The following is a 17,447-nucleotide window of genomic DNA, read 5'->3' as shown; positions in this document are numbered from 1 at the left end:
AGGCATTCTTTTCAAGGGGTCTTCAGCTCATTTATCCCATGTACCCAAAAGATCACATCAAGTCGTTAAGTTTTCTCCTGCCACTTATTCAACTACAAAATGAGGATGGGTGAAGGAAGAGGGTGGGAATTTATTCCACCACAAATGCAAGTTTATTCTGCTGGCCAGAAGAGCCTCAAGATGTTTTATTCCTTGACCTCAATGTCTAGACCTAAACCCAGGGTCAATCATTCAGGATCACTGGCAGATGAAGTGGCCCATGCAGAAGATTTCCTCCAACAGAAATTCTCCCCTTTAAACACTAAAAAGTTCTAATTTGTCATAATACAATGATGCTTTCAAAGACGATTCAGTCTTTTAGGGCTATTTAGTCTGACAACAAAACAGACCGAGCCAGTCTACTCCTCAAAGTCTTCTATCTACTTCATAACAATTCCACGTGTCTCCCCTTTCTGTGTGCTCACTGTTCCAGCTGCTTTTTTTTTTAAGATTGTCATCTGAGCTAACAACTGTTGCCAATCTTCTTCTTTTTTTTTTTTCTGCTTCTTCTCCCCAAATTCCCAGTACATAGTTGCAAATTTTAGTTGTGGGTTCTTCCAGTTGTGGCATGTGGGACGCCACCTCAGCATGGCCTGATGAGTGGTGCCATGTCCACACCCAGGATTTGAACTGGTCAAACCCTGAGCCACCGAAGTGAAGAATACGAAGTTAACCACTTGGCCATGGGGCTAGCCCCCCAGCTGCTCTTTCTATCTGCTGGTGACAGTCGCCAGCCTTGCTGCTTCTAGTCTCCTGTCCTCTCTTCCCTTGCAAAGGACTAAAAGTTGTCCCAGTTAGCAGATAAACTGAAAGTTGTTCTAGTAATCAACCTGTAAGGTCTCTAACTTCATCTGGCACAGAACTCTAAGCCAACAGGGGCTGAAGGTGGAGCCTAAGAGGAGCTCCTCTGCACTCCATGCAGAACCATCCTAGATCTGCAGGGGTGTTTACTATGCTACTCCGACAAGGAGGTGGCCGGGCACCTACTTCAGGGAAGTAGAGTATTAGGGCTACATTTTACAGTATATATGATAACACGTCACAGGATTCCAATCAAATTTTATTTTTTAAATACTTATACTACTGACTTCAATGTACTTCTGAGGCTTTTTGCTGCTAGTCTATGGGAACTTTCTAGGGAAGATCATTTTCCTTCTGGGTCGGTCTCCTCACCCAGCCATCAACTTTGGTTGTGCCTCTCACCTAGAGAAAGGCCCAGGGGTGGAAAGACAGGCCTTTAATGTACAGGTGAGTGACTGGAACTGTTCTATTCTATGTGTAGGCTAACCGTCCATCAATCCTGGGATTCCAGGAATAAAAATGTCACATTTCACAACCATGTCTCTTCAGATACTAAGATATCATTCAAGTTAGAAAGTAAAAGGAAAACAAAATACAGGAGCTCTGAAGCTGGATGAACACAGACCACATTTCCTGGAACTTACTCTTCTGTCTTTCTCTACATTTTCCTTGCGTCTGTTGCAAATCATCTTTTAAATCCAATTCAGCAGGGCTGCTGCTTCTTCGAACTAAGATCTTCAGACAAAAACAAATATTGCATTTGCTACAGGAAAGTTTTAATTTTTAAAATATTGTTCAGTTTCTAGTTCACATTTCTAAATAAATAGAAAAATAGTAACAAAAAATCGAATGATGTTTTCCATTTGAAGGATATGTGTTCACAAATTACTATAATTGAATCATAAATTACTCAAGATCTGAAATTTATGGCTTCTGCATTCTTAAATGACATCCAATTGAATTGGTCTACTGAGAAAGGATGCCAAATTATACGGAAATACTTTATTTTAAAGTTCTATTCCTTATTCTGCTTAAGCACAGGTATATAGTGAATACAGGTCTCGAGAAGGCCTAAATTACTCACAAACGGTGAGTGTGCTGGCAGGGAAGGTATAAACTCCACCTAGACTTCTAAAGGTCACTCAGGGCCTTCCTTGTTAAATGTGCAACAGACTTTCCTGAACACTGCTCAACACTGGACCTTGTGTTAAACACAGTGAATGAAAAACTTGGAGGCAATCTGCATCCTCTACAATGTATAACTTGCTTGGAGAGACAAAACATACACAAATTACACAAAATGATTACAACGTACATAAGCAAAATATGCACGTAAACTCTCTCTATAGGTATGCAGAATAAAGCGTTACCTTAATTGGCTCACAGTTACAGGAGAGCTGTTCAAGAAGGCAAGACATGAAGTGGTAGAGAGAAGGCAGGAGGGATTCAAGGCAGGAAGCACTGAGTGGTAATCAGCAAGTTCTATGTGCAGGAAAAGAAGCTGATTATAGCAGGCCATGCAGGATAGTCAGGTAAAGAGGGAAAATGATAAGAAGAAAATGTCGACCACCTTCCAAAAGAGGCAGCTGCCAGTGGGCCTTCAGCATCAGGCTTAGGAATTTCCACCCAATATTGACAAAATGAGCAACTGTATGTTCCAGACAATAGCTTACTGTGATTAAAAAACATAACTAGAAAGATAAGTCTAGTCAGTTATCTGTGGGACAGATTAGAGTTAAGAAGAAAATTGCTATGGAACTGTCATGGTGATTCAGGGATGAGTGGACAACGCTTTTGATGGTGGAAAAGGAGAATAAGAGATAAGAAAATGCTGCAGAAGGACAGACAAGAGCTTATATGAGAGCTTATATAAGAGCTGTAAATGAGAGTGGAAGAAAATTAAATCACAAAATGATATGAATCTAGGGGACCATGAGAATGAGGGTGATGATGGAAGGAAGGTCAACACACAAAGGAACTTAAGAAAGTTTCTGAAATTTTACTTTTCATCTTTGGGCTGAATATCCAAAGAGAATGTCCTATAAGCGGAGGACAAAAATCCAGAACTGGCGAGAACAGGATAAAGGCAGGAATGAAGGTGTAAATTTAAGGTCCTCCAGTGCAGAGTGCATAAAAACCCTGGGATTCAATGAACCAACTAAAGGGATGAACATTAAACAAGCAAACAAATGAACAGGGGGGACCAAAATGTATAATAAAAGATAGAATAATTATTAAGCTAAAACACAGAAGTAGGTGATGAATAAAATATTTAGAAGACTAACAGTATATGAAAAAATATTACTCAGCCTTAAAGAAGGATGATATATCTAACATGATAATGCTAATATACCCAGGATATTTCCTTAATAGAAAAGCAGGGTTCTGCTTCTGACTATATGAGAGACAAAATATCCTCCAGCTATACAATTAGATCTTACACAAAAATTTGAGGCTCACAGGAAGTAAAGTAAACCTCCAAGTGATCCACACTCTCCTCTGTCCCCAAAAGTGAACAGAAACCAGGGCTATTGTAAGGGTAAATCTAATATTATCACTGTCAGAGGCAAAAGGACCCCAGGATTAAAGTAGCATTCCATGGTTCCCAGAAGAAACAAATGCAAATCCTGTCCTGGTGAAACTCCATCACTTCAGATATCCAGGGTACTGTAGATTGAGATCAGCCAGCTAGGAACTCACAATCAAAGATCACCAAACACCAAAGGAAATAAATCAGCATACATAAGAGTTGCAGAAACAACAAATATCACATTTAGAACCACCCCCCCCCCAAGAATTTCAGATAATCAGATAAAGAATTGAGAATTGCAAATTGTGACTATTTTAAAAGAATAAAAGAAAGGAACTACAAAAATGGGGAAGCAACAAGAGATTATTAGAAATTACAAGATATACTTGAAGAGAATTAACCTGAACTTTCAGAAGCAAAATGTTTAATTGTTGAACTAAAAAACTCAATAGAAGTATTAAACAGTAGATCATCTATGACTAAAGAGAAAAATATTGAACTGAATGAAAGACTCATCTGACGAATTATCTATGTACCCAGAGGGACAAGGAGAATGGGAAATATGAAAGAGGGCTTAAGAGACATGGAAGACAGAATGAGAAAGTCTAAATATATTTCTAACCAGAATCACAGAAGGAAAGAGCAGAGAGAACAAAGAAGAGGAAATATTTGAAGAAATTATTACAAAAAATTTTCCAGAAACAATAGAAGAACAAGCATTCACGAATACATGTCACATAGCATATACAAAAAAGGACAAACGTATAAACCAAAGGAAAATGCACCTAAATATACTGTAGTGAAACTGAAAGACAAAGACAACAGCAAGGAACAACAAATAGGATGGAAAAACCATTTCTCAATAGCAACCATGAAAGACAAAAGATAGCAGAAAAATAGCTTCCCTTAGAAGGGAGAAGTTAAGGGGGAAAGAAGCGGGGAAACTACTGTAATTAAGATGGTATACTGTCCAGAGAGACAAAGTAACCAATGAATCAAGATAAGAAGCACAAAATAAAGCCTTACACATTGGCAAAACAGTATATATGACAGAAAGGTAGCATTTCAGATCAATGAAGGAAAAATAGATACAATGTGACCTAGGACAAGTGGTTATCCACGTGGGGAAAAAATAAAACTGGATCCCTAACTCACTCTGTAAGTAAGAATCAATTCCAGACAGATGAAAGACTTAAATGTGCAGAACAAAACTGAAACACTTACAAGGTAATACTTTTATCCCTGTAGAACTGGCATTTTAAAATTTTCATAAAACCTAACCATAAAAAATGACTGATAATCAAGAATATCAAAATTAAGAACCTCTGTCATCAAAAGACACCGTAGAGAAAGTGAAAATATAAGGCACACCTTAGAAGAAAATAATTGCCAGAAACATAACCAAAATAGGTCTGTATTCAGACTATATAAAGAATTAACACAAATAAAAGAGAAAAGACAAACAAATCAATAGGAAAATTGCAAAGACATCAGACACACATGAAACACACATGGTCAATCAGCATGGAAAGATTTTAAACTATACTAGAGACCTGAGAAATGCAAAATAAAATGGAATCCCATTTTCATCCACTTGACTCATAAGAATTTTTAAATCTGACAATAGAAAGTGTTGGCAAGAACGTGGATGAATGGGAACTCTTTGTACGCTGCTAGCAGAAATACAAATGGTGCAACCACCTTGGAAAACACACATTGTCCTGTAAAGAAGAACATTCTTCTACTCTATGACTCATTAATTTCACTCTTAGACAGCCACCATAGAGAAAACCTAAAACAAAACATATACAAGAATGTACATAGTAGCTGCATTTTCCATTAAAAAAAGAAAACCTGAAACAATCTAAATGTCCCTCAACAAGAGAATGGAAAAATAAATTGTGGAATATTCACAGTGGAATATCATACAGCAGAGAAAACTTAATGAACTACGGCTACAAGCCATAACATGGATGAATCTTAGAAACACATAACTGAATGAACAAAGCAATAATACCACTTTTATAAAGTTTAAAAATAAGGAAAACAAAAGGATATATTGTTAGGAAATATACACATATAGAACAAAACTCTAGAGCAAAGCAAGGATATGAGAAACTCAAAGCCAACATAATGCAGATCTCGGAGGGGACAAGGAAGGCACTTACAGGCCAAAGCAACAACACTGGAAACATTCTAGTTCTTAAGCTGGGTGATGGGTTTGTGGGAGTTTATTTGATTGCTAAAAAAATACAAATAATAAACACATATATACAGAATATACATACATATAAGCTAGTAAATGTCCTTTTAAAAAATAAAGACAGAAGAAACTTAACACTGGTCATCTTCCAGGTAGGGAGGAATAGGGAGAGGCTTTCTCTGTTTATTTTGTACCTTTCTGTGATGCTTGAGTTTTCTATTTACACTACACTTTTAAAAATTGAATAAATAGGAGTTATCTGCATGAATGAGTTATGAGCTACTTTTAAATTATTTTCTTAATACTTTACATTTGTTTTTTAAAAAAACAAAAAATGTTATTTTACACTTTTTTAAAAAAGAACCCCATGACAGATCTTTGCAAAAACTCACTTATCTAGCAACTCTTGTGAGGTAGTAGCTACCACCCAAAGCGACGTCGAGAACAGGGAATCTGAACATACACTTGACAGGCAAGGATACCTGTTTAAAAACAGGGTGTCATATACAGACCAGGTGGTAAATTCCATTTTCATGCTAATTTTTTCTATTTTTGCAATGGGACTGTAAGTTTACACAGAAAGCAAGCATGACTTTAAAAGATCTCAAGGCCATTTAGGCTTATAACCCACCTAAACGGAAAAAGTTTTTTAAAGAATGCATCAATGCCACTAATAAATTTATTTATTGTGCCACTAATTTATATGTTTAATGACAAACTGATGCAGTTTGAAAACATTTTACTGTTACCCCTTCATGTTCTTTCTTCACATGTCCTTTATCCTCTTGAACAGGCTTAGGCTCTGAAGAACTCAAATTCTCTCCATCTTCTACTTTTTGACCTAGAGCTTTGGGGAAAAAAATCAAGAGAAGGAATATTTCAGATGGCAAAATTGGAAACAGGTTTTTATAGATAGGTAATTATTAAATTTAGCTATCCTAAGACATGTAAACACAGGAATCAGGGATCGACAAACTGGTAGCCTGTGGGCTAAGTCTACTTTATAGCCCCAGCCTCTGACCCTCAAAGAACTCCTCAGAGGGCAGACTGAATGCCACTCACTATAGCCAATGGGTCCACTCAGCACAGGCGAGGGCAACAAGACCTGTCCTGGGGGCCGTGGGGAAGGGATCTCAGAGAACAGCTGCCTGATTTTGCCAGGGGAGCTGACAGGAAGAGAGCAGGAAGGCAGCTCAGTATTGCCTGAGAATAAAGACTGATGAGAGGGAGCACAGGGAACCAGCATCAGTCATAAAAAAGGGAGTTATTACTACAAAGCCTGCAAACATAAAAAGATCGTAAGACGATTTTGTGAATAATCTGGGGCCAACAAATTTTTTAAAAATATATGAACTGAACAAATTCCTAGAAAAATACAACTTATCCAAATCAAAATAAGAAAAGGAAAATCTGAATAGTCTTAAAATGATTTTTAAATTTGAATGATATTTTAAAATCGTCCTACAAGAAAACTCCAGGCAACTGGTGGATTCTATCAAAGATTTCAGGGGGGAAAAATCACAACAACCTTACAAAACGTTTTGTGGAAGAGAAAATATTTCAGATAATACATTTCTCAAACTATTTTTTACTGTGTTTTCTTCTTTCAAGAGGATTTCTAAGAGGGACTCCTTCCCTTTTCATTTGATGAGGTAGCATGATCTCGACATTAAAAACTATGAGATAACCTGTTGATAAACAAGGTTGGTTTATTTCTTACTTAACTCATGAAACTAAAACTAAGTAACTTCATTGACACCAGACACAGTTTAAACATGTGCTTTCATCGTAAAATACATTATTCACTGTTTACAAGTCTCACCATCTGCCTCTTTGATTTCCATGCCCGGTTGTTGCTGAAAGTTGTTGGAGAAACCACGCAGATTAATGCTGTTACAACTTGGAATTTTCAACCTCAGCAGAGTCTACAAGCCGCGAATAAATTTTTTCAGTCTGGTCAGCTTTCTGTTCTCACTGATAACTTTTATGCCTACTCACAACCCTTCTCCACATCCTCCTTATCCCGCCGCCCTGCCTTCTGCCTAACTTGCTGCTCTCCCTGACCTTGTGGTGTAACATTCTCTGCCTCCCACCTACTCTAGCCACTGTGAACTTCTTTCTAGTCCTCAAACATGCCACATTTGAAAAACGTGCACATGTGTATAGATAATTTAGATAGTTATAGTAAAATAGTGAAAATATCTCATTGTCAGAAATCTATGCTTGCAATCAACTTCTAAAATAAATTTCCTTGAAATAGAGTTGGAAGAAATGTAGAAAGCAATATGGCACGCAGCTTCTTCCCAGTCAGAATCTACAGTACTGTGTTGGTGACTGGAGCCCCTCCGTACCCTGAGAAGAGTCTGAGCAAAGGGGCTCAGCGACATCAGGCGAGCTGCTGCTCCGGAAAAGCTGCTGCTGCTCGGCCGCCAGGCGGCCAGACTCAACTGCGGGTGCGTTTTCCAACTGCTGACACTCTTCCACTTCTGTGGGTGTGGACACAAAACAAGCATGGATGAATCTCAAGATTTTTAAAAATAATTTCACCACTTAAAACCACTGATTCTAAAAATGTAGTTTTAGATACTTTTTTCCACAAAAATTATGCAGGTAGATATTCTGCATTTACATCATAAAGTTTTCCACACTTTTTAACAGTAATATTCCACTCCAAGAATACATTTTCCTTTTAAGTTCTAGAAAGCATTTATTTTTCAATCAAAGTGAAGAAAAAAAGAAGAGAAAAGCCCCAGAAACGTTCGAGAACTGTACAAGTCATTTGGAATTTTGAGGACAGGCAGGCCAAGGAAAGAGAGATCAGGAGATACATGAATAGGCAATTGACATTTGAGGAGAGAAAAAGTAGCACACACATGCTTAAGGAAAAAGAAATGGGAATTTCAACTCTATTATCCCTTTTAACAGATAAACACACAGCTGTCCAAAATACAATATTATAATTATTTAATGGTTTATATCACCAAATGCAATGTTGAATTAGTCACTAAAGTACAAAAATGATTCACTGGTATTTTTAGAGAATCAATACATATGTGTCATAAAATAGAAAACCATAGCTGAGTACTGACCACTGGATAATCTCAGCCAGCATTATTACCAACCATATTCTCCTAGAGAATGAGTCCCCTTCTAGCTCATTTCTAAACTTCCCGGTTCATTTTAATCTCCAAAGACAACCCAAGGCACTGGAAGAATCACCCCACCCTCTCTCTCTAGAATCACAGCTTTGGGGTTGCATCATCTTTTGCCTAGGTCATTATAATAGCCTCCTAACTGGTCACTGTCCCCCTTTTCTTGCCACCCCCTATGCTCTGTGGTCCCAGAGAGGTCCTTCTAAAATAAAGATCTTATTGTGCCACTGCTCTCCTGCTGGGGCTCTCCTTCACTGTACAGTCGCCTGTGCTCCTCACAGTGCACACAGCGCTCTCCTTGACCTCGCCCCACAGATCTGACCCCCAACAAGGAGCTCTCACTCACGTCAGTCTCCAGCAATCCTAGCCTACTTGGCATCTGCTGCTCTCTCCCTCCTGCTGCTCACTCCTCTATCCCAACCTCAGATCTGTTCCCTCTCCCCTCTCTCCCATGCTGCCTGGGCACCCCTCCTACAGGACTTGCCATGTGTGAATCCCTCACCAGACTCCACACTCACTCATGTAGTCATGAAACTTTACATCCATATAACTATAACATCATATTTTCCAAAAATTTTAATTAGCTAAAGTTTCACTCCTTCTAAAAAGAGAGTGATCAAAATTCAGCCTATATTATCTTACCTCGCAGTGTCACCCAATTCCTGCAATGAGACTCGCTGTCAATGTGCCACACTCTGTATAACCCTTTAATCCAAGCTACATGTGAAAGTGCTAGCTCACCCTAACCAAGAAGTTGTATGTAGGAAGATTCTAAGTATAATACACAGGATTTCAACAAAGGGTTGCTGCTTTATTTTTACTATCCAAATTAAAATCCCATTTTCAAGTACACTGATACAAGTTACAAGACCTCAGAACTATGAAATCTGTGTGTTCCTTCCCTTATAATTCAGAATACGGGGCCATAATCTAAATTTAGATACTGACGGGAAGCTGAACTTAGGATAAAAGCAAAGGCAGGCCCAGGTAGCAAAAGCAGACAGACCCACTAAAGCTCCCTCCTTCCCAGGTAGTCTTTGTTCTTCTCGTGTCATGAATAGCCAAGAACCATTCATTTCCTCACAGAGAAATACAAGGCATATGTACATATTTGTGATCTATCCACTCATTCCAGAGCTTAGACTAGGCCCTTTTCACAGGTCTGCTTCTAGGCTCTTCAGCATGAGGCAACAAAAGCCAGATAATATCATGGGGCCAGCCCCATTTGGCTGTCTTCTTTCATTGGTTATTCTAATTATGCAAAACACTGAAACCGTCCGGGAAGACTTTATATTTGTTAATGAACCTACTTGTTAACCCAAGATCAGTAGAGGGAGCCCAAGAGCTTCCTAATTCCCTGAAAATAATTGGCAAGTGTCAGTTTTTATGGACAGTGGGAAGAGTGGGCTTTATTCACTTCAACTTCATGCCAAAAACCGTTAGATATTGGTTTCTGGGCTATGAGCAGAAACAAATAAGAGCTGAGCCAACACTGGCAGCATCTTTTTAAAGATAAAGAACATTGCCATCTGGCGGGATGCAATACAGCCACAGCATCATGGCTTCTAAATTCGAGTGTCCCCACTGGCCCTCAACACAACAGACGGACGAAGAGCCTGCCACCACCAGCTGGTCTGCCTTCCCAACAGGCTGGCCTAACGTAGCTCTAAGCCTTTGTTTTTGTAAAACTGTTGGTAGGGACTTACATGGAGAAAGTCCAAGCTTGTAGAACTCACTGGAAGTGGTGAGAGCGGGAGGATCCATGATGAGGGGGAGAAAGGAAGGGGAGAGTCAGTGTGTCAAGTGTGCTGCTAGGGCTGTTGTGCTACCAATGCCCTGAGCCTCTTCTGCAGTTGACTGTTACGTGACACAGTGTGAAAAAAGAATTTTAAATTCTCCTTACCCCACAATTTAAACACAATTTCCTGATTGGTAAGTGTACATTTCTTGGCCTTCTCTCACACTTTGTACTAAGTATATACTCAATATATGATTTGTGTAAATGAACAAATACCAAAAACATTTTCTTTTCGGTCTCCCTATTTTTTTAAACAGTTCTTGAGCTCCCTCTGCTGGCTCTTTATTTCTTAAGAAAGCAATTAATGTTAAAGCTGCTCCCAGCCTACAGTGTCAGCTGTAGCCATTACTCTTTCATAACAAATTAAAACCATTTTAACAATATTATGCAAATATTAAGATACAGGATTATCTGATATTCAAAACAGAAAAACAACAATCTAAGTTACATAAAAATTACATTATAAATTCTGGAAGGTCTAAGGCACTCTCTGTTTGAATATCATACAATTTCTGTTTGAATCACTTCAGAGGGCTAAATTCTATCTCAGATTCATCAAATCATTCACTTTCTCTCAAGCATAGCAAACCCAATAATTCAAATTTTAAAAGCACTACCTTTCTAGCTTCTCGATAGTATAAATTACACAACACCATTACTAAATCATTGCTTTCTAAAGCGCCATTCAAAACACCAGAAAAATGATCAAATAAGGATTACTCAATTTCATTTTTTCCCCACTGAGAGAAGAATCCATATGATTAAATTAAATTAAGTGTGTAAACTCTTCAGAAAATTCTGTTTATTCCATATGTCTCACTATTTTTCAAAGCAATTTCACTCTTTAATCTAAGGCTTCCTTAATCCAAATGGAGCAAGACTCACTCTTCAATTACCAAAGTTCTGGGTTCATTTACGCCTCACACAAGGTTGCATAAGCGAAATTAACAGTGTAATTTCCTAACTTTTAAAGCATTGTGCATGGCACCAACTTGACCCTATACAAAATGCCAGAGATGAAAATCAACTCAACATCTTAAGGTTTCCCACAGGTCCAAAGGTGAATCAGCCCAGACCCTGACAACAGCCAGGTCCTGACAATCAGCAACTGCCTGGAAGGTGGAGAATGAGGCAGAGAAAGCTGAGTGAGGCTTTCCGTTAGGTCCCATTAAGTCTCTTGCAGGAAGAGAGAAGATCACTGGTCCTCTAATTACTACTTTTACAATATTCCTGAAAGAAAAATAAAATCTACCATCTGCACAGCCTGTAAACACTACAGACTGATAAATGTCCCAAGGTAAAAGCAGTTAAAACTGCAAAACAGCTGTAAAGAACTGTTCTCACAAAGGAGAAAAAGAGAAATCACTGAAAGTGCCAGTTCTGCCTCCCATGTGCGTGTTTATGTAGCTCTTCCCATTAATGGAATAGAGGTGGTGTGACTTTCCCAAAATTCTGCTGCCACCAAATGAAGAGTCCCAAAGGGATCAGAATAACATACGTAGCAGGTGAAGGTAAGTAATTCTCTATTGTTTATATTATTAAAACAATTTTGGTTGGTTGATTAGTCATATAGATTACAAACAAAAACAAGAAATGTTAACAAATGAAAAGAAAAGTACAATCATTTTTATAGTAAAGAACTTGTGGCCAGAAAGTCAACATTAAAAGTGTCTGCTTATTATGTACAGGTGGATATACACCCATCTATACCCATACTTAGCAAGAGGTTAGCCAGGTATGCCAACACTCTAGGATTTAAATTGGAGCACAAATTTAATACTCTAGTGCCTCAACCAGTGAAGAATTTATCATCTAAAACTGAGGACCGATATGCTTTGCTCTTGGCCAAATCTCTTGATAGGACAGTCACAAATGACAATGGCATCCTTTTAATAGTAAAGAACAAATGGCATCAGACTAAGGAGGAGCTCGCTACTGTAGCTGTCAGAGGAAACAGATAGAACAGCAGATTGTTCTCAAAGTCATATACCACCAAGTCCCTTTATCCTTTGCACTATAAAACCAGGAATAGGGATGGCAAAGACAGGAAAACACAGACCCAGCATGGCCTGCTACATTTCACTCTACATCAGGGTCTCTCAACCTCAGCACTATTGATATGTTGGGTTAGACAATTCTTTGTGGTGGGGCCTGTCCTGTGCATTGTAGGATATTTAGCAGCATCCCTGGATTCCAGCCACTGGTGTCAGTGGCCCTGCTCCAGTTGTGAAAAGCAAAAATGTCTCTAGACATTGCCAAATGTTCCTTTGGGGGCAAACTCATTCCCAGTTGAGAACCACTGCTTTAAATCATATTCAACTTCTTTGGAACTGTGTACATATATATGGGAATCAAGACTCTGAGTAAACTAAAATATAATATTGAATGAGAAAAAAGTTTCCAAAATGAGACTACTAACAGGAAGAGATTTCTTGTGAGAACACATTCTGGATAAACTAGTAAAACACTTAAATGAAACAATATGGGGGAAAAAATGGACTGTGAAAAAAGAAAACTTTTCACCATGAAAAAAAAATTCCTTTTGGGTATATATCAGCCAAATAGAAAGTAAAACTATTTTAAATAATTTATTAACCATCTCTAGACAGTAGTTTTTTTTTTTTTTTTGCAAACCAAATTATCAAGTAGTTGAGGGTCACCAGTAATTTAACTGACTGGTGATCATCTTCCCATGTACCATTCCTATTGTTTTCCACCTTTGGTATTGAGTAGAGAAAATGAGTTTTCTAAGAAACACAGTCCTCAGTCTCAATAAAACTAACTTCTTCCCCCATATATTGTAAGTTCAATAATATGATATTTTACATACTTATCTGGAAAATTAAGCTTTAATTTGGCTTTGCTAAACCACAATATGATGATGGTGCTACAGAAAGCCACAATAAACAAATACTAATCTATAATGTCATCTTTCTGAAAATAAAAAAGACATGAAAATATTTCCCTCTTTAGTAAGAAGATTCAGCTCATCTTGGAATCACTGAAAAATAAGTAGACATAGACCTAATTATTCACTGTAGAGCAAAATAAATTCTTTTATTGAGGTCTCTATGCCAAAAATCACTTTTGGTGCTATCATATCTTAATAAACCAGGAAATGTACTGTGTAAACCACATGTAGCTAAACTCAATTTTAAGTGGCTGAAGCCCAGAAACAATGTTTCTTTGTTTTGAAAATTAGCACTTTTTTGCATTTTTAACTCAAATCTCAATAATCAGTATGAATCTACATAAACTGATCATTACTTTTACACCATTATGATTTATTAACTCCAAGGCAGTCTTGCCTGCATAATTTTTTCCAGTTTATTCATTTGAGGGGCACAGCAAGCATTCTAACATTGACATGCTCAAAACTTGTGTAAAACTTCATGAAAATTCCCTTCCATTCTAGACACTGCATAGAAGGCACACTGAGGCAGGCATCACTGTTTTCCCCTATTAAAAACAAAGGGCCATGACGACTGGATAAAGAAGATATGGTATATATACACAATCGAATACTATTCAGCCATAAAAAAGGACCAAATTGTTCCATTCGCATCCACATGGATGGACCCTGAGGGTATTATGTTAAGCGAAATAAGCCAGACAGAGAAAGACGAACTCTATATGACTCCACTTATAGGTGGAAGTTAACATATAGACATGGAGAACCAATCGGTGGTTACCAGGGAAAAGGGAGGTTGGGGGGAGGGCACAAAGGGTGAAGTGGTGTACCTACAACATTACTAACAATAATGTACAACTGAAATCTCACAAGGTTGTAATCTATCATAATCTTAATAAAATAAATAAATAAATAAATAAACGAAGGGCCAAAAACTCCTCTAGCTCTCTTAACTGGGAATGCAAAGACCAGCGGTGTTACAGAAATTTTTCTTGACACTTCAATTGCTGTTAAACATCTAACTACATAAAAAACAATTACTAATATTCACTGAAAATAAATGCAAAGTGCAATGGCCAGGCACGCATGCGTGATGTGGGCACATTAACAAAGGAAGCAAGGCCCAGAGGCAAGCAAGAGAAGCCCAGGGACATTGAGGGACAAATGAGACAGCATTACAGTACCTGACAGCCTGTGAGAACAAGAGGAGTAAGAGAGACCAGGGAAGAGAGCGCTCACGGTGTGAAGGAGGAGCGGGACGCTTTTAGTGGCAGGCAAAGCCTCAGAAAGGTGAACACAGTTGCTGATAGACTGGCTTCGCTTAGCTTCCAGGAAAGATAAAGTAATAATTACGTCAGAAGAACATCAGGATCTTTCACTTCTTGTTTTATTATAATTATTTTTCTGAGTTCTCCTTACATATTTAAAGAAGGTCACTTTAAACTTTAAGGGCCGTCAGTACAGAGCACTGTATTTAATCATTGTCTCTAAATACAGCCAACTTTCAGTCATTCTGATGACATGGGAGAATGGATAATTCACTGATAATCTTATTTTAGAATGCTTTATTGGTTTAGTCTTTTCTTTTTTTCTACTGTGTATCAGATTCACATTTGAGTTGCTAGTTTGTTTGGACAGAACTTATAATTAGTTCTCTCTTCCTAAAGGACACAAACAAAATGACCACAGTGAGAGAGGGAAATCTAGCCTAAGATTAAAATTGTTCTGTAAATCATAAATGATTCAAAAATTGGTTTGCTGAGAGCTGACTGTATTCAAAAGCAAATCATTTAGTAAACTAAATATCCTAAAAGCTTGAGAACACATAAAAGTCAAGTTGAACATTAAATGATTTTGTATCTAGAAAAAAAGTAAAAATCTTCATGAAACCCATCCTTCTATATCACATTTCATGCTTAATAAAGCCATAATTTCTTAGCATGAACTTTATGATGTTCTTAAGTTTATTATATACCATTAGTCAAATGATCATTTGGGAAAACGGAGGGACACAGGAAGAGAATATGCCTCATATATATGAAACCACCGTCAGTAAAATCAGTTTTATCTTTAAAACAAAAATATACTGTTTTATTACTACCTGCTGTTTTATTATTTTTACCTGGTTTTATTGAACATTAATGAAATAGAACTACAAATGGTAGTGACACATTTACAAAAAGTGAAATAAAGTTTTTACTTTCCTGTCTTTTCCCCCAAACTTTAGCTATCAGAATTTCCAGCTCTAAAGGACTATCTGCAAGGTGTTACAATATAATTCACAGATCTAATAATATTTAAGTGAAAACAACTTCCCTGTAAATGTCAAACTGACTTATTTCAAACTTCCTAGAAGATTTGTTCACCTCTCAATGTCAGAGATATTTCACTTGAGTGCTGTTTTAAAAAATTTTCTTCTTACAAATCAAACAACTGTGCATTTTTCCAAAATTGATCACCAGGTATTTTAGGAATAATAAAATATAATTATTTTGTGTGGAAATTGATTTGCTTTAACCACTCATTTTAGACATCTAAAATTGGAGCATCATTCACATTCAGGAACAAACTTTTACTTTATAATTCTGTAAGACTCTCCTTGCCAGTCCGTTTAAATTGCAAACTACTGCATCCTCTGTTAAATGAACAGTCATTTCCCAACTCTGCGATTCCTTAGTTTACATTTCCCTCTTGCCACCATCACTGACATTTTCTCAACCTAAATGTAGACCGTGGGGCATATCATAGTATAATAATCTTAAATTATTCTCTTCCTGGGTTAGGAAAAAAAAGTCACTTTCAAATGGGTCTTCCGTCATAAATATTTTAATGTTAAAAGTAGCAAAAACTAACTTCTTCATGAGCTGCTCTTCTCTCATTAAAAGGTGGCCTCTACACAAATCAAAATCTACCATGAAAACGTTCTGGGCCTTTTTAAAAGATGAAAAGGTGAATTATTATACAACATAAAAATAACAGAACTGAGTAAAATCACCAATATTTAGTCTATATAGATTAATTTATAAAACAGCATGATATAATAAAATCTTCAAAGACCACTGTTTTCACAGGCAACAAAAAAAGATTAATAATATTTTATAATTTTAAAGAATCTAAAATAAAATAAAAAATACATACATACGTAACCATATACATGTATGTGTAAAATCCATGAAGGTAATACATCTGTCCAACTCAACAGTTCTCATCTTCATTATCTTTTAAAGGCTTTGGTTCCAAGTGTTTTTAATTTAATTAATCCTACAAAGGCTAGGTTTATGGTTTTTAAGTGACATACCCTACAAATGCCTTTACATGATTTTGTAAAAGTTCTTATTTTTGCAATACCATAGCTTTTCAGACAACTTAGAACACTGATAAACAGAACCTCACTGACACAAATGTCCCGAGGATTTTCTAAAACATATCAGTGCCTCTACCATACCGTTGGTCTAAAATACTTGTTGAAAAACTAAGATGTGGTCTCTTCTATGGCTGTGTTTTGGCCAAGTAGTAGCATATGGAACATGCAATATACAATAATTTGCTGCTCATTAAAATGTGAGAATAAAGTTTTAAGGAGTGTTTTGAACCATCACTTTTATTATCATTGTAATTCAAGGGTTATGAGGGGCAGGAGAAGTCCGGGCAGCTCAGGCATGATGCCATCTTTGTCACAAACTTCTGTTCTGATCCCTTTCAAGTATCCAGTGATGGAAAAAAGGAGTTCTTAGGAGTTGGGATGAGAAAGGAAATCAGTGAATAAGCCTCCCCTAAAACTGTCTGTTATTGGGAATTGGATCTCTCCTCAAGGGAGAGGACAAAGGAAAGCAGAAGCAGAATAGGAGGCGTGTGTAAATAAGGTGATAATTACCAATAAAAGCTACAGCTACAGGCAAAAAAGCCTGAGACAGTTTGGACTACGGTACAATACACTTTCATAAAAACTCCAAGAAGATTCTAAGACATCTGTATTAAGCCTTTACTAAGCACTGTAGAATATGTTGAGTGTA

The 17,447-nt window shown here is 37.3% G+C and overlaps 1 protein-coding gene across 6 annotated transcripts in view; it reads right to left on the bottom strand.

Moving 5' to 3' along the window:
- Positions 1 to 17,447, bottom strand: part of RALGAPA2 (Ral GTPase activating protein catalytic subunit alpha 2) — a 323,368-nt gene that overhangs the window by 189,836 nt on the left and 116,085 nt on the right. For 5 of the 6 annotated variants that reach the window (XM_046679548.1, XM_046679547.1, XM_046679546.1 and 2 more), the window contains exons 17-20: positions 14,619 to 14,759; positions 7,925 to 8,059; positions 6,323 to 6,420; positions 1,485 to 1,575 (exon numbers count right to left, since the gene is read on the bottom strand). In XM_046679548.1, coding sequence (XP_046535504.1) covers positions 1,485 to 1,575; positions 6,323 to 6,420; positions 7,925 to 8,059; positions 14,619 to 14,759 — 465 coding nt within the window. The remainder of the gene's footprint in view (positions 1 to 1,484; positions 1,576 to 6,322; positions 6,421 to 7,924; positions 8,060 to 14,618; positions 14,760 to 17,447) is intronic. The other variant, XM_046679549.1, reaches the window with a different exon arrangement.

The sequence above is a fragment of the Equus quagga genome, chromosome 12, assembly GCF_021613505.1.
Source record: "Equus quagga isolate Etosha38 chromosome 12, UCLA_HA_Equagga_1.0, whole genome shotgun sequence".
NCBI classification, from domain to species: domain Eukaryota; kingdom Metazoa; phylum Chordata; class Mammalia; order Perissodactyla; family Equidae; genus Equus; species Equus quagga.
The sequence above is the reverse complement of the archived record's forward strand: the minus strand, read 5'-3'. Positions and strand labels throughout refer to the sequence as shown.